This window comes from Carassius gibelio, chromosome A2, assembly GCF_023724105.1.
Source record: "Carassius gibelio isolate Cgi1373 ecotype wild population from Czech Republic chromosome A2, carGib1.2-hapl.c, whole genome shotgun sequence".
Taxonomy (NCBI): domain Eukaryota; kingdom Metazoa; phylum Chordata; class Actinopteri; order Cypriniformes; family Cyprinidae; genus Carassius; species Carassius gibelio.
This window is the reverse complement of record NC_068372.1, coordinates 14,537,417-14,560,232: the sequence shown is the minus strand read 5'-3', so window position 1 is coordinate 14,560,232 and position 22,816 is coordinate 14,537,417. Positions and strand designations below refer to the sequence as shown.

Here is a 22,816-nt window from a genome sequence, read left to right as displayed (position 1 = left end):
CGACCCATTTTCCTCAGCTTTCAAATGCATGTTCAACAAGTGTTGGCTTCATCCTTAAATAGGGGCCACCTGATTCACACCTGTTTCTTCACAAAATTGATGACCTCAGTGATTGAATGCCACACTGCTATTTTTTTGAACACACCCCTTTCAACTAATTCAACTAATTGCCCAATTGCACAGCCTTAAGAGCGTGCATATCATGAATGCTGGGTCTCATTTGTTTTCTGAGAATCTACTGAACCTACTGGTAGCTTGTTTGCCACGTAGCAATAAAAAAATATACGAAAAACCTTGATTATTCTGGTTAGTCACATTGTACTGCTATTATTTTGAACAATACTGTATATGTCAGTGATGGAGTCTAAGAATACGTGCCCACAAATGGTTGTTTAAAGAAATTCTTTAGCCCAAAATTGCTGAAATTGTGAATGAGTCTGTTTCTTCATCAGAACAGATTTGGAGAAATTTACCATTACATCACTTGTTTTCCAATAGATCCTCTGCAGTGAATGGGTGCCGTCAGAACGAGAGTCCAAACAGCTGATTAAAACATCACACTAACTCACAAGTACGACTCAGTTTATCAGTTGAGATCTTATGAAGTGAAAAACTGTCTGTAAGAAACAAATCCATCATTAAGGTGTTTTTAAACTTTAAACAGTGCTTGATCTGTGCATATTTTTCTCCTGATTCAGCTGAGACAAACTTTTCACTGGAGAACGCGATATCCTATTATGGATAGTGGACTTTGACGGTAAAAAAGTCCTACTGGATTTGTTTTATTATGAACATACAGCTTTTCATTCACAAGATGTTGATTGATGGACTGGAGTCGTGTGGATTATTCTGATGTTTTTATCAGCTGTTTGAACTTTCATTCTGACAGCAGCCATTCACTGCAGAGAATCCTCTGGTGAGTAAGAAAAGCGAAATTTCTCAAAATCTGTTCCAATAATAATAATAATAATAAAAACGCATCTTGGATGAGGCCTGAGGGGGAGTAGATTTTAAAGCAAATTTTAATGTTTGTGTTTTACTTTGACTGCATCTTATTATGCTACTGAGTGGATTGCTTTGATGTTTTATTTAACAAATGTAATCCTCATTTATATTGGAAGCAATAGCAAAAGAATAGTGGAATGGACAGTCAGGGAAATCAGTGGTGTGACACAGGCTCTTTGGTGGGGTGTCTGAACATGCTTTTGTTGTCAAAAACCTACATTTATTGTGGCATGAGAAGAACAGATTCATTATCTAAAGTGTTAATTTATGTGATTGTAACACGTCCAAGGTTCCAATAATGAGCATTGTGTTTAGCTCTTAATCTTAAAAAAGTTTTTAACCAGAATTTTCTGGCTGTTAAATAACATAATAAATGAAACAACAATAACAACAACAGCAGACCTTATGCAATTTAAATGTAAATTTGCATCAAATTGGTGTTTAGACATACATTTTCCCATTGCAACTGACAGCATTAATTTATAATTTTCTATATGCAGAGGAAGAAACATGCCACAATAACCCCTTAAAATTCTAAGATTTAACCCCTTATAAACATTGTCTCTGCATATGTAACTTATTAATTTGATTTGTTATAAAAAGAATATGGCAATTACATGAAACTGACAGGCTGTGATCAGCTGATAAAAACTGCCAGGTAATTTCTAAGGCATTTGTTGAACTTTTTCCTGTAGTTTACTCAGATCGTTTACATTACTAATTTTGGCAAACTTCTGTTTCTGGGTCTTCAATGAGATGGATTGCAGTAGGCTACTTATTATTATTATTTTTTTAATCTACAAGGTCAATCACAGTGGGTCTGACCAACCCCCTTTTCTTTTCTTCCAGCAGGTTGTAAAGCCATTAGTCTAATACATCAAGGGTTTCCTTCACCGTTAGACCTCAAAGTGCGAGCCCCTCTCTCTCTTTAGACTTTGGTTAAGATCAGGGGGGCGAGGTCTCCTTGTTCTCAAATGAACCATGTACTGTCTCTGGACTGCAAGACTCGGACATATTGTACTGCACTACTTTGTCTTACACTTATGGATTATTAATACGGCAACAGGTGCAAATGTTAAGGTAAATCGCGTTTAATTTTGTACAGAACGTTGTGAAACAATCTTTGGGCTTGAAGTCCAAGGTTTGATCTACTAACGCTGGTTTGAATAAGCGCTGAGTTACAAATGCCGGTTACAATGCGGGAAAAGATAAGAGCCACTGTGGCGGGCGTAACGTCAAACTTTCACACCAAAACACGGTTTTGACCACGTCCACGAGCACTGCATTGCAAAGACCAGATGAGTTCCTTATGTCTGGAATTACCAAATTAAAGATGCAGATTATTTTTTACGATTTTGATAGCGATTTATTAAACCACAAGCACGTTTTGATGTTTCACGAGCATATTTTAACAATTCGCTAGCTAATAATGAATTAAAAGTTAATTGAAAATCTCGTTTTTACTTTGCTTCGGGACTCCGTGCCGATGACTGCCTTCTTGCTGTTGCATGTTTGAGTCAAGAGTGAGTTGAATCGAGGTGAATCTATGGTGGGAACTCCGACTCATTGCCGCGAATCGATTCTTTCGAACAGTTTAGTTTCAGAGAACCTTATTAAAATATATGTATTCCAGTTGTCACGTAAACTGTTATGCGGCCCGTTATCCTATGTCTACATACTCTTTAAGGTTGCTTTTAATTTTTTCCCAGCTACCGTGTACGTTCTCACAGCTTTCACGTTTTTGTAAAGTTTTATAAATGTTTGGACAAAACTTTCTTAAAGTAATGTTTATGGAACGTTCTTGCAACTTTATTAACATCTGATTTATGTTCTAATAACGTTGGAAGAAAACGTTATGAGATCAACATGAAGTTATTTGTAGGCCTATGATTGAGGCTCTAATAAACCTTCAAATAATAGGCTATATTTTAATAATTTAATAATTAATTTAAATAATTCTAATCATGGAATTGCCGGAACATTGCCGGAACATTGCCGGGTCGCCTTCTGTGTGAAATCAAACAAGCCCTGTGATTGATTCTGGCATTGAACCTGGGTCGGGGACCTAGTAACATTGCCGGGTTCAACCCGGGATGAGCGCTGTGTGAACAAAAGCCAGATCTAAAGCCGTGTTGAAGTATTGACGTGCATTTTACCTGATGTTTTGAAGGAAGATCAACATTTGCGACAAAAAAATATGTGCAAACTGTAATAAAGCAGAGATCGGTTTGTTCCTCACTTTCCGCACTGACGCCGAGATCGTTCGCTTTCTTCAGTGAAAGTATAACGTTTTCAACTCATACATTACACGTCACTCCCTGCATGTCACGTGTCATTACGGGATCTTTACGGGTTGTGTGTGAAAGCACGCACATATCCCGGATAATCATTGGCAGTGTGAAAGTGCAAAATCTAGGGACCCGGGAACAATTGCCGGAACACTTTACCCGTGTATTTCCCGGAATGGCAGTGTGAAAGGGGCTAAAAGGTCATTTACAAAAGAGGCTAGCTGTTCACAGAGCTCTGTTTCCAAGCACATTAATAGAGAGGCGAAGGGCAGGAAAAGATGTGGTAGAAAAAAGTGTACAAGCAATAGGGATAACTGCACCCTGGAGAGGATTGTGAAACAAAACCCATTCAAAAATGTGGGGGAGATTCACAAAGAGTGGACTGCAGCTGGAGTCGGTGCTTCAAGAACCACTACGCACAGACATATCGACACAGACTGTCGCATTCCTTGTGTCAAGCCACTCTTGACCAACAGACAGCGTCAGAAGTGTCTTGCCTTGACTAAAGCCAAAAAGGACTGGACTGCTGCTGAGTGGTCCAAAGTTATGTTCTCTGATGAAAGTAAATTTTGCATTTCCTTTGGAAATCAGGGTCCCAGAGTCTGGAGGAAGAGAGGAGAGGTACACAATCCACGTTGCTTGAGGTCCAGTGTAAAGTTTACACAGTCAGTGATGGTTTAGGGTGCCATGTCATCTGCTGGTGTTTGCCCACTGTGTTTTCTGAGGTCCATGGTCAACGCAGCCGTATACCAGGAAGTTTTAGAGCACATCATGCTTCCTGCTGCTGACCAACTTTATGGAGATGCAGATTTCATTTTCCAACAGGACTTGGCACCTGCACACAGTGCCAAAGCTACCAGTACCTGGTTAAAGGACCATGGTATCCCTGTTCTTAATTGGCCAGCAGACTTGCCTGACCTTAACCCCATAGATTTTCTTTTATTTTGAAGAGAAAGATGCGATATGCCAGACCCAAGAATGCAGAAGAGCTGAAGGCCAGTATCAGAGCAACCTGGGCTCTCATAACACCTGAGCAGTGCCACAGAATGATCGACTCCATGCCACGCCGCATTGCTGCAGTAATTCAGGCAAAAGGAGCCCCAACTAAGTATTGAGTGCGGTACATGCTCATACTTTTCATGTTCATACGTTTCAGTTGGCCAAGATTTCTAAAAATCCTTTCTTTGTAGTGGTCTTAAGTATTGGTCCTAAGTCTAATTTTCTTTGGGATTTTCCTTAGTTGTCAGATATAATCATCAAATTTAAAATAAATAAGCATTTTAAATATCAGTCTGTGTGTAATGCATGAATATAATATACATGTTTCACTTTTTGAATGGAATTAGTGAAATAAATCAACTTTTTGATGATATTCTAATTATATGACCAGCACCTCTATTTATTAACATTTCTCCCTCGAACTTCCTTTTCACTCCATCAATGTTGACTCTATAACCAGTGATTAGTTTTGATTCATGAAGTAATCGTTCAAACAGCTTAACAGAATCTACCGAGCACTGAAAAGATCAGAATCAAAGAATGATTTATTATTTAAAGCTTTAGTCTTATCATGCCATAGCAGTCCATAAACAGAGCATTGTCATTCCCTTGTCTGTTTGGTCTAACATTTATGGGCTCTATTCATACATGCTGTTGGAAAGCAGTATTACTGTTGTGCTAAAAAACATGTTTTGATGCTCAGTTCAGCACATTTATGACCGGTTCGAACTGACTGGCGCCGTGTTCAAGCATCAGCAGACTAAACTCAACTGAAGTGGCATTTGGAAACTCATCAGGCCCATGTGGTCTCCCTAGGGGGTCTCTGTTTTCGGATGTATTAGAAAGTGGGGAAAAGTCTATCGTCTATTTAGAATCTAAACAACCATAGGGCATTCAGATAAAAAACATATGGACATGCAGACTCTTGTTTGGACAAGACCCCCCTAACATCCCCTGTGTTTGGGCCGGGGGACACTGAATTAGCTCTTGCCAAACTATTTGGGTTTGTAGAAATGGGCTGCTAAACTCCCTTACAACTAAACAAACCATAATGCTTTCAACAAGCCTGCAGGACAAATCAGTGTTCTTACTTAAAGGGTCATATCTTGCTGTGAGCCCTGTGCTTCTAAAGAGACTCGGTCATTAAAAAAAAGATACTCAGTGGACATCTATGTCAAAATATCACTTTAAGAAAAGTGGATTTCATGCTTAAATATACTATAACTTTCCAAATGTCATTTGTGGACTAAACAGCACACTCTTCAAGTCAACGGGTGCATAGAGCTCTAGGAAGAAAATGGTCATTGTGTAAATCCGCCTCCTTATTTCAAAATCCAACATTGACCATTAAAGCTGGTATGAGATCAACCATGCTGGGCAGCTCTTCTCTTTTGAGAGCTTCACAAGACTTTCCATGGAGCCGTACCTTTGTTGTGTAAATGTTCACTGATGCCTGGCTTGAAGAGGAGTGATTAACCTGCTTTCTAGACAGGAGTCTACTAAACAGGAGTCTACTAAATTTGCCTACAGTCACTGGCCCTTTCATCTGGGCTGTTAGGGGGGCTCCATCCACCTTCGACTCCATCTCTTCCCTAAAACAAAACAAAAAAATGTCCTGAGAGTCATGACCGCTTTTACCCACAAGTTGCACAGAGAAGTGCTTGTGTCTGACAATAATTGCCATTGTTTACAGATTTTCCATGTTATCATGCAAGTGTGCAGCAGTGAAGCACTGTGTCTCTGTCTTTGCCAGGACAGCAGTGAGGGGAGGGAGGACTTCCAGCCAGATGAGGTAGCGCAGTGGTGGGGTGAATGGAGCAGCTGGTCCACCTGTTCCCGTACCTGCGGAGGAGGAGTGCGCTCTCAAGAGCGTCACTGTCTGCAACAGAGGTAAACCGCTCTCAGCTGCTGCACAACCCCGGGGAAAAATGACCCTCTGATTCTGTATTAATCAGAAGTGACAGGTCTGATGCTTTGTGCACGGTTCTCCACTATGCGTTGAGAGCTGTCAATTTGACCCTGGTCTGAACCCACTTTTCACACTGTTTAATGTGGGATTATTTGGCCTTGAATCCTCTCTTTCACATTTTTACTTTGATTGATTGATTTTTTTTATTATTTTTTTTTTACCAAAATTTGATCTGCAACTGGTTTTAAATGTACGTTTATTTTTTTTATGTATTATTTTAAATTTTTATTGCATATATTTTATTATGAATTAGTTTATTATTTTGTTCTATCCACTAAAGATAAACCATTTATAGATCAACGTTTACCTCCTCAGTCTATACCCTCACATGAGAAAGGGAGGGGGGGAGTGAGAGGGAATTCCCTTGACTAATATCCTCCAGAGCACCCAGAGGAATGTCATGTGGAATGAACATCAGTCCACTGGCCCACATGACACAGGGAATTCTGCTCAGAATGACAAACATATTTATGAAATGGCTTTTAGAGCAAATGGTCAAACGTTTCGGGGAGATTCCACTGGAGATAAGGGCCCTAGCTGAGCCACTCCAGCTGGCTCCCATTACACTTCCCAGTATGGTGGAGGTAGCGAAAGGTGTGTGTGTGGGACACGGGGGAGGAGACAGAGAGAGCCAGACAGATGAGAAGAATCATGTATGGAAACTTTTAGAGGGATCCCAGTGGCATATGCTGTAGATATGGATGCTGGTTACCAGTATGGGATGCTGAATTATTCCTGTTCACAGTTAACTAGTTTAGTAGCTAAAACTAAAACTATATATAAAAAAATGTAAAGTGGAATTAATCTGAAAACAATTATAAAACTAATCAACAACAACAAAAAAGAAGAAATATTTATTTTATATTAACATATAAACATATATTACATATAACATATATTATTATTATTTATTTTTTTTGCATGTTGAGATGCCTAAATTCACTTGTAGCATTTAAAATGACTGATTCATGTTTTAAGTGATTTATTGAATTTAATTTATTTATACTATTATTTAAAGACAAAATAGAATTTAATATCGGCTATGTGTTGGTGGTTCACTAAAACAGTCAAATAAAAATGAGCTCATGCATTTGTATAATTTTGAATTGAATGTCTCATCAAAATGTTGGAGGACTTATACACAGATGACATGTTTTCAGACTGACGTCGACCCAAAACATCAACAGTTCGTTCTGCACGGGACCGTCCAAACAGTATCAGCTGTGCACAAATCAGGTATGGCCTAAAGTTTATGAGATCTTCATAAAGATGGTTGCGTATGATTAAAGGATGATCCATAATAATGTGACTGTGTTACTTTGTGGAATACTCCATCCAAGCCAACTGGCATATCTGTGCATTTTTACACATGTTGGCTTGAAGCTCTAATATCTGCAGGCTGTTTGCCCTGCTGCCTGGCTCTCGAGTTGTGTCTTTATTGTTGTCTGGATGTTTGCCTAGCCGTGCCCAAACAGCAGAATCAGCTTCAAACAGCACCAGTGCTCTCAATTCAATGCCAAAGCCTTCGGCAGGAAGCACTATGAGTGGGTTCCACTTTATCCAGGTAAAAAAAACGTCCCTCTGTGTTTTCTTTTTCCACCTCTCTCTCTTTTTTCTTGTTTTGGCCCCTGGCCAGCTATATTAACAGATGCTCCTTAAAGGTTTATTTCCTCAGCCCATAGTCCCCCATGCACAAAAGAGGCCTCTCAATGCCAAAAAGACCTATTATCGCTAGAGGAATTCTCTAAAGCCAAGATCATACTGATGTTTTGCTGATGTCACCTCCTGTTCAGATGATTACATCAACATCTCCAATAAGCCATGTGACCTCCAGTGCACCACAACCACAGGAGAACGGCAGCTGTTGGTGCCTGCCCATGACGGGACGTTCTGCAGGGACCGGATCTACCAGGGTGTTTGCATCGAGGGCCAGTGTCAGGTGTGTCAGAATAATATTTGGTGAAAGATTATTCCAAGGTTCAAGCAGTCAAGATCCTGTAAGGTGAGAAGCTTACATTAATGCTATATTTAGGTTGCTTGTTTTCAACTGACAAACGCTTTATTGGTTGATGCCCCAAAAAAAAAACAAGAATCGTCATCAGTTCTTTTCAAAATGTATATAGAAACATGGAATCTGTTTAAGCTGAAATGTATATATTGTAAAAAATGTATTTTGAGATTTGAGAAGGTTATTCAATTATTACTGTTTTGAAAGATTAATTCGGTAATCTAAGTGTAATAACAGAGGAAATGCGAATGAATAATTAAATATCTTGTAAATATGAGGTGCTGTACGGGTAAGTGTACTCTGATGGGACAGAGATCAGTTCTTTGGGGACCTGTGTTTGTGAGCTTGTGCTCAGCGCTAACTGTTCTACTCTCTTGGTTGCAGGTGGTAGGGTGCGATGGGAAATTGTATTCCAGTAAAACCATAGACAAATGTGGAGTCTGTGGTGGAAACGGAGGTTCTTGTTATCGTGTCTCAGGATCTTACCGGAAAGGGATCACACAGTTAGGTATAAGTTATATTAGCATTAAGGGGTTGAAAAGACCGTCTCTGGCCAAATTTGTTGCTTTTTATCCATGTATTTTATAAATGAAAGGGATAGTTCAGCCAAAAATGAAAATTCTGTCATTAAGTTTGCACCCCCCTGTCATTCCAAACCTGCATAACTTACTTTGTTCTTTAGAACATAAAAGAATATATTCTGAGGAGTGTTGGTAACCAAACAATTTCAGTTCCCATTGACATCTTTAATACTTTTCGACATTCAATGGAAGTCATTGGGAATCGAAACTGTTTGGTTACCAACATTATTCAAAATATATTATTTTGCATTCCACAGAACAAATTATTAAGTTATACATGTTTGGAACGATATCAGAGTGAGTCAGTAATGACAAAATATTCATTTTTATCTGAACTATCACTTTAACAACTATCACTTTAGCGTTCCTGTCGCTCAATTGGTAGAGCATTGCATTGCCATGGTTGGGGGTTCGGTTCCCCGGGAACACATGATAGGTAAAAATTGAAGTCGCATTGGATAAAAGCGTCTGCTAAATGCATAAATTTAATTTAATTTTTTTATTTAACAAAGATGTCTCATTTGACAACTATTACACACAAATATTATGTACAGATAATTAACATAACAAATGGCTTAAAATGTATTAATTTGTCTTTGTGTCCTAGGTTATGTGTTCATAACCAATTTACCGGTTGGTGCTACCGATATCCAAATCATAGAGCGGCGGAAAACTGAAAATATCTTGGGTAAGAGTTTCTTGGGTTAATCTGTCAAAATTCAGGTGGGCACAGAGAAGAGAAGAGAGAGAGAGAGACGATTAAATGTAACTTTCATAATTTTCCAGCTCTGTCTGATGAAGCTGGTCACTTCTTCTTCAATGGGAACAGTGTGATTGACAATCCACAGAACTTCCATGTTGCTGGGACAGTCTTTAAGTATAGGAGGCCAGCTAACCTCTTCTCCGATGGCTTTGAGTACATCATGGCTCAGGGTCCCACCCTTCAGGCCCTGAATGTCATGGTAGGTATATAGGTATGTAAAATCATCATCCCATGTGTAACTATCTCAGCCAGCATGTAGTATGTAGTATATATTTTCTGTTTTTTTCTAAGCACCTGTTTTCTTTTTTTTTTCAGTATTACAACCTCAATGGAAAGATGCCTCACATCACATATGAGTACACAGTTCCTCGAGCTCCGGAGCTGAGGGCAGCACCTCCTATGACCTCTACACCTGAGCAACCTCAAATAAGCAACCTGATGTCAAAGACACCGTCAGAGCAGAAGGTTAACATGTCCTCTACGGAGCTGTCCTCCACTCATAATGAAATCGAGGCTCGTAAGGAGTATGGAAAGAAAGGCAATCAGAGCACTTCACTGGGACTTCAAGATAACGTGGAGGTGCATGTGGGCCACGAGGAGCTGTTGTGGGAACTTCAGGCCTCTGTAAACTTCAGTGAGCTGCCTGGTCTGGTATTGTTCAGACCTGCCAGTGAGGCTCTCCAGAACGAGCTAGATGCTGAAATGCACCATCTTGAGACACAAGGCAGTTTTGGTATGTAAGCTTTATTCATTGGCATTTCATGTTGCTTTCACACTCCAGGTTTTGGTGCGGACAAGTGTTTGACTGACCATAAAGTTAAGCTTTGTTTGATTTGCGTAAAAGCTGTTTTGCTTGGAAAGTGCTTTTGTTTTTTGTTTTTGGAAAACTGTTCTGTTCATGTGAACTACAGTGTGGTTCACGATTGTTGTAAAAGCAGGAATATTTTGACAATATGAAACATGATTTCAAACTCAAGTAAATGTAGTGTGAAAAGCAAATTGTATTAAAATAAATAATAAAATAAATAATAAAAATACTCCTATGATGGCTAAAATGAATTTTCAGCAGTCAATTTTCAGTGTCACATGACCCTTCAGAAATCACTATAATTTGGTGCTCATTTCCTTTTTTTAATCAATTTTGAAAACTTTAGTGTTTGTTAATATTGTTGTGGAAAACATCACAGTTTTTTTCAGTATTCTTTGGTGAATATAACATTTAAAAGAACAGCATTTATTTATCTTTTACACATTTTTTTTATTATTTAATTTAATTTAAAAAATGTAAAAAAATAAATCAAATTTTACCAACCCCAAACTTTTGAATGGTAGAGTGTATGTTGTTACATGTAGAGTACATTCTATAAAAGTTTTTTTTTTAATTTTTATTTATTATTTTTTTTTTTTATTAAGTTAATGTATACTGTACAGAAATTATATACTTTAAAGGAAAGCTAATCTTGGCTAAGATGTCATGTATTGATTGATTGATTTAACATTTAAACATGTTTTGCTGTTGTCTAGGCCCTGATTCCAACCTGATTGATGGTGATTCATCTGTAAGTGACTCCAATGACACCTCTACACCGGTTCTGAAGGGTCTCTTCTATGATGGAGCATCATGGCCCTCAGGCTCCAGAAAGCCCTGTAAAGAAGGTTCTGCACTCATGGGCTGTGCCGTACACAAGCTCAACTCTTCACTGGACAACAGCCTGACACTGGAGATCTACCCGGGCAACCTGGACATCCACGGCCCAGATGGAGAGCGTGCATTTGAGCCCAGGACTAATCACTCAACAAATCAACGGTCCAAACTTCTTCAGCTCCACCAGGTGGATGCAGTGCAGACCCCCCACAGTGAGAGGTCAGATGGAGGGCATATGAGCAGATTGAGCCTTTAGATGAATGCTCTGACATATTTATTGACATGGTCTGGCTTGCGTTGTTATGAATGGAAATGTGTTACACCAATCTTTCAAAACTTCACTGCATCCCTTCCACAGGTGTGCTTGTTAGGGTAGAAAAAGGTAGAAATCTTTTCCTTTCCCAGCCTTCTGTTCTCAAAGGGAAAGTTAACATGAAATAATGAAAAATAAATGAACCTTTTCTTAAATTATGGATATGCAGGAACTTTGGGGATTTACATTCTCTGCTATAGTAACTGTACTGATGATAATGTGGTTCAATGAATCAAATTCCTGGTCACCATCTTTTTGTCTTTCTCTTTTCTCAGTAATGAGTTTGAGGTGGAATCCCTAGATCGTGACATCAGCATGTCTGACATGTACAGATGGAAGGTCTCTGCGTATGCGCCCTGCAGCTCAACGTGTACAACAGGTGAAATCACAAGCACACACAGACAGTGAGAGACACTTGCATTTTACAGCCAACCTGACATTATACTCCGTTTCTGCAGGCATAAGCACATCTTATGCCTTATGTGTGAAGCATGATGGGTCAGAGGTGGATGAGAGCTATTGCGACGCTTTGACCAGGCCAGAGCCCACACATGAGTTCTGCACGGGGAAAGAGTGCCTTCCCAGGTTTGATACTGAAAACTTCAAGCGGTTATTTACATTTTGATAGAATTTGCTTTATTATAAGTAAATCCATAATCATAGATGTTTGGAAGCTGCAGATGCTGTTGATAACAGATCTGAATTCGTTGTGTCCTGTATTCTGAGGCAGGTGGGAAACTAGTCGCTGGAGCGAGTGCTCTCGGACATGTGGAGAGGGGTTTCAGTTCCGCACGGTGCGCTGCTGGAAGATGATGGCGCCAGGATTTGACAGCTCTGTTTATGATGAGCTGTGTCTGGCTGTGGAGCTGCAGAAGCCCATCACACGGAAAGCCTGCAAGAGCAAAAGCTGCGGGCCGCAGTGGGAGATCTCAGACTGGTCTGAGGTCAGTGTGTAAAGCCTTTAGTCCCAAGACTTTATTTCAAATGTTCATGTGAATTGAATATTAGCTGCCAATTAGCGTATTTATTATTTATTATTAGCTGCCAATTCATTTAATCTATTTAACAGTTTTCACAATACACATCGCTCCAAAGCGGCTTTACAAAGTAAAACTTTGTTAAAAAGAAGTACATTTTAGCATGCTTTTAAAAAGAGCACTTATTACAGAAATAATAAAGAATATGCTTATGTGTGAATCATATGTGATTTTTTTCAGACACTTAAATGCATGTTAAGTGCAAATGAATGAATGAATGTTTTTTTTTTAGTGAAAAATATTGAATTTTTTTTTTGTATTTTCTATTTCATTTTAAATTTTAGCCTGTTTTATAATTTCTTTGTGTGTTTTTGCCATTTTCCTAGCTTCTTTTCTCTCTCTCTCTCTCTCTCTCTCTCTCTCTCTCTATATATATATATATATATATATATATATACTGTATATATATATATTTTTTATTTATTATATACGTTTTATTTTTGTTTTAGTTTAGTACATAAACTGCATTTTAGTATTTTAGTATATGAAGTAGAAAATAAGTAATATGCTAGCTAAATGCTATATATATATTATAATTTTTTTTTTTTCAGTTATTGCTGATATTATTTCTAGTAATTATTTTTTTCATTCTGACAGTGTTCAGCGCGATGTGGCAGTCGAGGAGTGAGGAGACGTGAGGTGCGCTGCTCTATGGAGGCCAGCCTCTGTAACGAGTCCACCAGACCAGTCAACCAGAGAGAGTGCGAGGGGCCGCCCTGTGACCGCAGGTGGACCGTCTCTGACTGGGGGCCGGTGGGTTTCAGAAAATGTCCTGTAAAATATCACATAGAAATTTTAAACATTAGATTGTCCATTAAACATGACATTATGTGTCTTTGCTTCTCCCTCTCTAAGTGCTCAGGCCCTTGTGGGGAGGGCAGGATGAGACGCTACGTGATGTGTAAGAACAGTAATGGGAAGGTGATTTCTGATGGCCAGTGTGATCCAGAGCTCAAGCCGCTGGCCGTGCATCCATGCGGAGACAAAAACTGCCCCGCCCACTGGGTGGAGCAAGAGTGGGAAAAGGTGAACTGCCCCTTGTACTGCAGTTTATGGTAACTCTTCCCATCCATTGCCTATGCATTGTAATTTTTTGGCTTTTTATATATTAATTATATTACACTTTACAATAAGTTTATATTTGTTAACATTAGTTAACTACATTAGATAACATGAAATAACAATGAAAATACTTGTCATTTTGTAATTGCTCATTGTTAATGTTACCAACAATTTTTTTTACAGTTTTTGTTTAATTTAACAATAGCAACTCCTATGTGTTTAATGAGATGTTTACTGTAATATTCTGTCTTGAATATTACCAGTGTAATGCCACGTGTGGCCGTGGGGTGAAGACACGTCAGGTGGTGTGTGCAGGGCTAGAGGGTGGTGTGTACAAGGAGTACCCCGAACGGATGTGCGACAGAGACCTCAGACCTGTGGACAGTGCGGCCTGTTTTGAGAGACCCTGCTCCAAGTGGTTCACCACATCCTGGTCCCAGGTTAGGAGGGGTTATTATAGTTTACCTGGTTTGGCATCTCTTCTTATTAATCTTTTTATGTTATTTTATGCCATTTGTAGCATAATCATTGGGATTCATACAGGTTCATAGGTTCATAGTTCATACAGTGATCGACTGGACTAAATACTAACAATATAAAAGGATGATACAACATACGCCAAAAAATGTCATATGCCATTCTTAAACAAATGTGTTCTTCACATCAGTTTTGTTCTCTCATTTGTGTTCAATATCCTAAAATATGAATTAAAGTTACAATTGTTTTTGTGAGATATAAAGTCAGAAAGAAATAAAGTGACAATAAATCAAGAAATCATGATAATTGTGAGATTATTGTGGAATTAGTTGTATGAGACAATATAAAGTTAAAAAGTGAGGTAAAGCCACAATTAGAGATATCATGAGAGTTAATTGCAATTACGAGAAATAAGTCACAATTACAAGAAATTGGTATTTAAAGTCACAATCATGAGAAATAAAGTTGTGCAAAACATTATATGTCAAAATTTGGAGATAAAGCCTCAGTCATGAGATAATGTGGGATATAATTGCAATTACAAGAAATAAAAGTTTTACGATTACAGAGAAAATTGCAGTTGGGAGAAATAATGTGTAAAATTATTTAAGATAAGAAAGTAAAAATTGTTGGATGAGGCCACAGTTATTAGATATTATGGGATTTTGATGAAATTAAGAAAAATAAAAGGCACAATTACAAGAAATTATGGGATTTCAAGTTGCAATTACAAGAAATAAAGTAATGTGAGATTGTATAAAGTGACAATTGGGGAGATAAAGCATTAAATATGACAAATGGGAAGATAAATCCTTAGTTATGCGATACTGTGGAATTTAACTGCGATTACAATAAATGGAAGTTGCAATTACAAAAGTTGCATTTGTGAGAAATAAAATCACAATTCTGAGATAAAATCTCAATAGTGAGCTGAAGAATATGTCCAATATGAACACCTCCTCAAGGTGCAATCACTTTTACCATTGCTCAGCAAAATTTCGAAGTGAAAATTCAGTCATTTCAATAAGAATCTGCACAAGTTCATGTGAGGTCTAAAAAGTTCCCCACATTTTTGATGTTGGTTAAATTCACAGTGAAAATTTACTGTGTTAAACTTAGGGATTCAACAATACCATTTTTTCCGATCCGATCCGATCCGATCCTGAAAATTCAGAGTATCTGCCGATAACTATCCAATCCAATACAAGCACAGTTTTTTTTAAACAATGTAGAATTTCCACATTTTTCTGTGTTGACCTGATCATCACTATTTTGTGTGTTAAACACTTCTTTTACACATAAATAACTTAATTTGAATTAAAAATAACAGATGTAAAAATATATAATCATAATCTATGACAAAAATACTGTTATAAACTAGGTTAGTGGATAATTCAGCAGCAAAAGATACTCTACATTCTAGAAAAATCACGGGTGCACAATACATTTATAAAATAGTGAAATATTTTTTTTAACAAATAAAATTGAATAAGTCTAAAATCTGGTTAAATGTTACACATTGCTCTTTGTAATAATTACTGGAGCCGCGAACCTGTACAAACGATTCAGAAGTGATTAGTTATGCAATTTGCTTTGAAAGTCATCGCTGCAGATAGGGTGGGATTTCTCGGTCCGGGATAATGGTTCATTAAAATGTTTGCCTCTCTCAACTGTTTGTGAATGTGCCCTGCAGTGCAGTAAGACATGTGGAATAGGAGTGCGTGTGCGAGAGGTGAAGTGTTATCAAGGAGAAGAACTGGGCCATAGCTGTGATTCAACGCTGAGACCAGAGGCCAGGCAGAGTTGTGAGGTGCAGCCCTGCACTACTACTGATCCACCAGGTACTGTGTTAGCAAACCACAGCACTACAGATACAAACAGATTGAGTTCCCTTTCAGTCGGTCACTCTCGACGTCATGTCGGTGACCGACGAATTCAGGGATCCCAATGGACATTGGCACGCGATGACTGCATCCAGATGCAGCTGATCACAGTGTGAGCATACCAGCTTTTCGCTTCACAGCCAAGCGATAACATCATCCTGCTCCTACCAGAATCTTCTGTGAACAGCGAGTTCAACTCACTCTAGGAAGCTTTTTGTGTTGGCGGACGGCGCTTCAGTGGTGGTCGTTCCTGTGTCGAGTGGGTTCCGCACTTCAGGCTGCACTACCCCCTGTCATGCTGCAAGCGACAATGTCCCCTGTGTGTCTCAGCACGTAAAAGAGCATTTCCCTGAAAGAGCAAATTTCTCTAAAAGAGCTTACATGGGTGCATCTTTGTAAAGATGACGGATTGTATTTTTAAAGATGCTGTTTAAACCGTACGTTTCTATATGCGGCCATTACCTGGTGAGGTGTGATGGTCATGATTGCTGCCTCACATGTCTGGGCGTTAAACAGGTTGAGGTGTTACTGCAGGTTCAGCAGGCCAATGCACTGAAGGACCTGTATGAGGGTGGTCACGATACGCAGGTCTAGAGTTCTCTGGGTCATGCAATGTCCATGCTTGTGATCCAGGAGCGTCATCTCTGGTTGTGTCTGGCTGATATGAGGGACACTGACTGAAGGTACGGTTCCTCAGTGCCCCATGTCCCAGACCGGTCTCTTCAGTTACGCAGTCGAGAGCTTTGCCCAGCAGTTCTCGGTTGCACAGAAGCAGACTGCCAAGGGCAGCGCCCTGTGACTCCACTCCAGAGCCGCATTCGCAGCAACCTCCAGCCAAGCAGCGCCGTGAAACCGGGCATAGGCAGGCCACCCCACCCATCCAGGCTCCTGTCTGACCTGGTGGTAAGCAGGTGGCCCTGAGACGGGTGACCCAGAGATAGAGGGATCTGCTCTTCGGGAGATGGTGAACGCACCTTGATGAATCCATGAGAATCTGTAGAGGGATGAGTTCCAGATGTAGAGACCTAAGTAGATCCCAAATTTGTAAAGTCCACGGTATAGCCTTAAAGCCTGTGTTTTCCTGGGCAGACTCTCTGCCAGTTTCCAAGAGGGCTACAATCACCTCTGATCTTCCATATGCACCTAAATGGTTGTTCATGTGTGTAAGTGCTTCTGAAACCTCCTCCGGGAAGGATGGGACTTCTGCAATGTTCCTGTTCCAAGTGGTACAGGTAAGTTTTCCCAGTGTTATCCAATCTCAATTAGTGGGTAATGCTACGACAACAGTGACTGGCCTTCTTGTTGCGAGCACTAACCTTCAGCAGAAAGGGGCGCAGGCGGCTCGCACAGGATGCTTGTAGGGTCAGCATCCATGGCGTTTTTGTAGGGATCCCTATTTTTTTGAAAGGGAATGTCTTGGTTAAGAAATGGAGATGTCACAAACTGTCACCACGGCTGCTGTACCACCGATGTGCAGTCAGGTTCCCGGCTCGACTCCTCAGTGAAATCTCGTATGTGGTGCACCGGCTGCCTTTTAATGCTCATGCTGTGATAGGCTGCAGCTGGATGCAATCACCGCATGCCAATTTCCATTGGCTTGTTTAGTTTATGCTCAAAGTAGATTGGTCTCTAGAAGCGAGATCCCAATTCGTCGGTCACTGACTTGACGTCTCTGTTCCCTCCTTCAGGGAACAAGGGTTACATACATAACAGAGACAGTCTCCAAACTAACTTGAGACTGTCTAAATCTTAAATATGCATTGCAGACTTTCAACAAGGCAGGCATTGAGTGAATTGAAAAGAAATCCAATCTATCTTTATTTGGAAAGATGCTGTAAGGACACACCCTGGCATAGCTGTTATTTGATCATGCCAGTTGTAAGTAGTTTACGGCGTTGTACCCTTTAATGGAACACATGAACGAGTGCGTGTTAAAACACTTGGCTCAATGAAAAGCACATGTGGATCTATTTTGGCACAACACAAGCTAATTCCTGTGAAATTTAGACCAGATTAATGCTTTGTTGTTTTTAAGCTTTGCAAGGCAAGTGCATCAAGCATGTCGTCAATTTGGCAGCAAATTTTGTGCTTTTGGACAGCAGTGATATTCCTTAGAAGAGAGAGTTTGGTACGTAACTGATGTTCATTGAAATATACTTAAAGCACTTTCCTTGACATCTCTGCAAATATTTGCCTAATGAAGGTGAAGTGTGTGTGTGTCACAATGGAACTGACAAAATCATGATTGTTTACAATAATTTCCCCTACACTTTCCGCCCATTCAACTGTGTTCCATTTTTTGGTCAAACAAGCAGACTTTATTGGAGCAACAGTCTTGTGGGAAGAACTTTGAAATATAGTTCAACTGTGCCTGGTCCTTTAACTGTCCTGTCCCGGTATCGCTACTGTTCTCCTATCTCATTATTTTCTTTATCGTCTAAATTGTCCTATCTAATAAAGGCATATAAAAAGTTTTAAATATAAGTTTTAAAAAAAGGTATCCCTGCCCCAAACTGTAGTAGAAAAAAAATATTTAAAAATTTATATATGCATATATTAATTAATTTATTTACTCAGTTATTAAACTGGGATTTTGATATGGGAATAAATAAACATAAATATTGCATTTATGTATTTATTTATCGTATTAAAGATATTTTAACCTGGGAATAAAAAAAAAGTAAATATTTAAATGTATGGTATTTAAGTAGTTTTTATTTTTATTTGAGAACAATTCATGTAAATGTGTAAATGTGTGTATGTTTTTACTATATAACTTTTTAAAACTAGCATTGAAAAAGTACATTTAAATATGAATTTTATTTATTTATAATATTTGCTATTGGGATTTGAACATTTAAATACATTATTTGATATTGTTAATTTAATACAAATTAATGATGTAAGAATCATGTTTTCATATCTTTTGAATATCACGTCTTTTTGTTTTTCTCCCAGCTCAGGATGCTTGTCAGGATAAAGTGACAGCTAACTGTGCCCTTGTCCTGCGGGTGAAGTTGTGCACACACTGGTACTACAGGAAGGCCTGCTGTCTATCCTGCAGGAGCAAGAGACAGTGAAGGCTGTCTGGCTCCTCACTGTGGTCTTGCAGTTAATGTGAAGACCCTCCTCCATGTACTGGATGGGCTGAACCCAGAACTGTACCCCTCCCTGACCATATCCAGCCCTCAAACTACATTGCTGTTAATCTCTCCTCCATAAAGAAAGGTGCTATATCAAAAGGGCACTGGCCCTAGTCGTGGTCCTGCAGGGACCTGGTAAAGGCAGCTCCTGTTACTGGACTGCAGAGGAGCTGTGGGTCTACTGATGAAAGACACACAGTCCTCTGATCAAACAATTGTATTGTGTACTGTAGAAGCCTTGATTCTGCTCTTACACACTTCAAAATAAATACACACACATAGTATGATATATGTACAAAGTTTTTTAAAATTTTGTTTGTCTTGGTGTAGAAGAAGAAATAAAACTAAAGTGGTTTTGTGATCTGGGTTGTAGTTGTCATTGAATATTCTTAACATTTTATACAAATCCATTTATTTATTATTAAATTTTGAATATGGATATCTTTCTTACAAAAAATGCATCGATTCACCACAGGAGGCCTTTGTTCACCCTCCGAGCCATGTGAAATACTTTTTTTAATGGATAAGGGCTTTTTATTTAACTCCTTTGAGAATAATGCATGCAATACCCGCTAAGTGTGATTTCAATCTTTATGATTGAAATATCATGAAAGATATAATTTTTTTTTTATATAACTCCAACTGGATTCGTCTGAAATAAGAAAGTCATATACACCTTGGATGCCACAGGGGTCAGTAAAACAGCGTAATTAAAATTTTTGGGTGAACTAACCCTTTAACGTGCAATATATTGGTTCCAGTAGCTAGAAGCTACACACATTAACAAAATCAAACAGCGACGTTGTGTTGCTTTCCAGAAATAGCTATAGCTGATGTGCATCAGGAACATGAGGGTTTTATATGCGCTTATATCAGTCATGTAAACAATAAGTAGACAGACAACTGTCCTTATAACTAACTGGGAAATCATAAAGGAAAGGTGGAGGATTTGTGAAATGTAAGGATATAAAAGCATTGAATAATGAAGACAAAAAAAACAATAATTGTGCTTCTTCCTCAAAAAAAAAAAAAAAAAAAAAAACTTGTATGAAGAATTCCACCATGGCTTGTTAAAATTACAAATAACTTGCTTCTTGCGTAAGACCAAGGCTGCCTCTCATTGCTAGTTTTACTTGATCTTAGTGCTGCGTCTGACATAATAGATCATGATATACTCATAGATCAATTACAAAACTGTACAGGTATTCAAGAGCAGGCTTTAAGATGACTATGATTAGATTCTACCTGCCCGATCACTACCACTTTGTTTATTTAAATGGCAAGTAATCTCATTTATCACCAGTAAAATATGGAGTGCCACAAGAATCTATCCTTGGTCCTCTGCTATTTTCAGTATACACTTTGCCCCTTGGTAATTTAATTAGAAAATATGGGATTAGTTTCCACTGTTATGCTGATGAAACTCAACTTTATATCTCAACAAGACCAGATGAAACTTCTAAATTATCTAAGATAACAGAGTGTGTTAAAAATATAAAAGACTGGATGACCAATCATTTTCTCCTATTAAATTTGGATGAGACAGAAATATTACTTATTGGACCAAAAAACAGTACACAGAATCTTGTAGATTACAATGTGCAAATTGACGGATATACTGTTACTTCTACTGTCAAATATATGGGTGTTATATTAGACAGCAACTTGTCTTTTGAAAATCATATTTCCCATGTTACAAAAACAAAATTCTTCCATCTTAGAGACATTGCCAAGTTATGAAACATGTTATCTGTTTCTGATGCAGAAAAGCTAGTTCATCCATTCATTACCTCTAGACTGGACTATTGTAATTCACTGCTAGGTGGTTGTCCTGCATCTTCAATAAACAAGCTATGGGTAGTCCAAAATCATATTACCCCAATTTTACAGTCTCTGCACGGCTACCTAAGTAAAGGAGGTAGAGCTTTTTCGCATTTGGCTCCCAAACTGTGGAATAGCCTTCCTGATAATGTTTGAGGTTCAGACACACTCTCCATGTTTAAATCTAGATTAAAAACACATCTCTTTTGCCAAGCATTCAAATAATGCATCTCGTAATCTTTGACTGCAGTTATATCCGATCAATTATTCTTTAGCTTGCGTTAAACTAATGAATTTTACTTGCTTAGAACAGCAGCTACACTAATTATGTCTAAATATTTGTTTCTCTGTTTTTGAAATCCTGTGGTTACTAGGATTTACACAAGCTTCAGTCTGGATCCAGAACACCTGAAAAGAGATTATGCCAACCCCACAGAGGACCTCAGATGATGCTAACCCTGAAACAACATACAGAACTACCAAATATTGCTATAAGTTTGATTGCATCACATAAAATTTTGTGACTTCTGGGACAATTTTTAAGATAAATGTTAAGGATATATTTAGCGAAAATGACATTTTTATTTGATATAAGAGGACAACAGACAGGGGATGGACCTTTTTACTGGAGGCATTAGCTATTATAAATACAGATCCAGATCCTTGTAGCACTACATATTTTACTGGTGATAAATGAGATGACTCCCCATTTAAATAAACAAAATGGTATTGATAGGACAGGCAGGATCTAAACCATCTTAGAGCCTGCCCTTGAATACCTGTATAGTTTTGTAATCGATCTATGAGTATGTCATGATCTATGGTGTCGAACGCAGCACTAAGTTCAAGTAAAACTAGAAATGAAATGCAGCCTTGATCTGACGCAAGAAGCAGGTCATTTGTAATTCTAACAACTGCAGTTTCTGTGCTATGGTGGGGCCTGAAACCTGACTGAAATTCTTCATACAGATACAAAACATTAATTTACAATAACTGCTATGGGTGTGAGTGATCTAATATTTATGAGCCCAAACTTAAAAAAAAAAAAGAAAAAAAAAAAAAAGAATTATTTCCTATGACAAAGGATTTTCAGGCAGGACATATAAAATAACTCAACATACCAAAGAAAAACCAATAGACATAACAACTGTGAGCATGGTGGTATTGGGGTAAGAACTTTATCATTTTGGAGAGCATTTGATTGGACAAAAATCTGTGCGGTGCAGGATGAGTCAGCATTAATCAAACACTTGATCAAAATTCTCTATGATTTCAAAGCCCTTACAGTATGACATATGGGAACATGGTGAACCTCTCTACAGTTTGGCCAATTGGCAATCAGTCCACTCTGAGCACATCTCCATCACCTAACAAAACTACATCTACAATAATAAAACCACCAGCTGCTTCTCTGCACACTAGTTCTTTACCAGTGAGTATTCTAACTGACATACTCCCATTTTCTCATAATCAGGCACTTAAATTTAGTTTTATGTTGTTTTTTTCCCAAACAGAGTTCCAACCATAAAAACAGACATTTCAGTGTGATGTGGCTCAGTGTGATTCTCCATGCACTAATTTTGCACTCACTTTTACTTTTATTTTTTATCTTACCTTTGACAGTATTTAGTTTTAAAGAAAAAAACACTGAATGTTTTTTTTTAAAGTAATAAAATTGATCATAAAAGTTTTATTGCATTTATAGAATAAACTGTGGAGGATGTGAACACTTGAAATATGTAAGGTAATAAAATAAATAATGGTCAACAAAAATGTCTGCGCTTTCTGAATTAAAAACAAGAAGTTATGGTTAATAAAAATA

The 22,816-nt window shown here is 38.4% G+C and overlaps 1 protein-coding gene across 2 annotated transcripts; it reads left to right on the top strand.

The window, feature by feature from the left end:
* Positions 1-1,974: 1,974 nt before the first annotated feature.
* On the top strand, positions 1,975-19,534 carry LOC128027329 (ADAMTS-like protein 2). 2 transcript variants are annotated; one of them, XM_052614871.1, is made up of 18 exons: positions 1,975-2,085; positions 6,046-6,182; positions 7,422-7,497; positions 7,723-7,825; positions 8,055-8,200; positions 8,654-8,777; positions 9,458-9,538; positions 9,637-9,812; positions 9,929-10,346; positions 11,138-11,477; positions 11,847-11,950; positions 12,030-12,156; positions 12,302-12,515; positions 13,206-13,361; positions 13,464-13,634; positions 13,934-14,110; positions 15,841-15,988; positions 18,989-19,534. In XM_052614871.1, exons 1-18 carry the CDS (start codon positions 1,987-1,989, stop codon positions 19,108-19,110), a joined length of 2,919 nt encoding a protein of 972 aa, XP_052470831.1. In that variant the 5' UTR covers positions 1,975-1,986; the 3' UTR covers positions 19,111-19,534. The 2 variants fall into 2 exon arrangements, with proteins under 2 accessions (XP_052470831.1, XP_052470838.1); XM_052614878.1 differs by having other exon boundaries at positions 1,994-2,085; positions 6,051-6,182.
* The last annotated feature ends 3,282 nt before the right edge of the window (positions 19,535-22,816 follow it).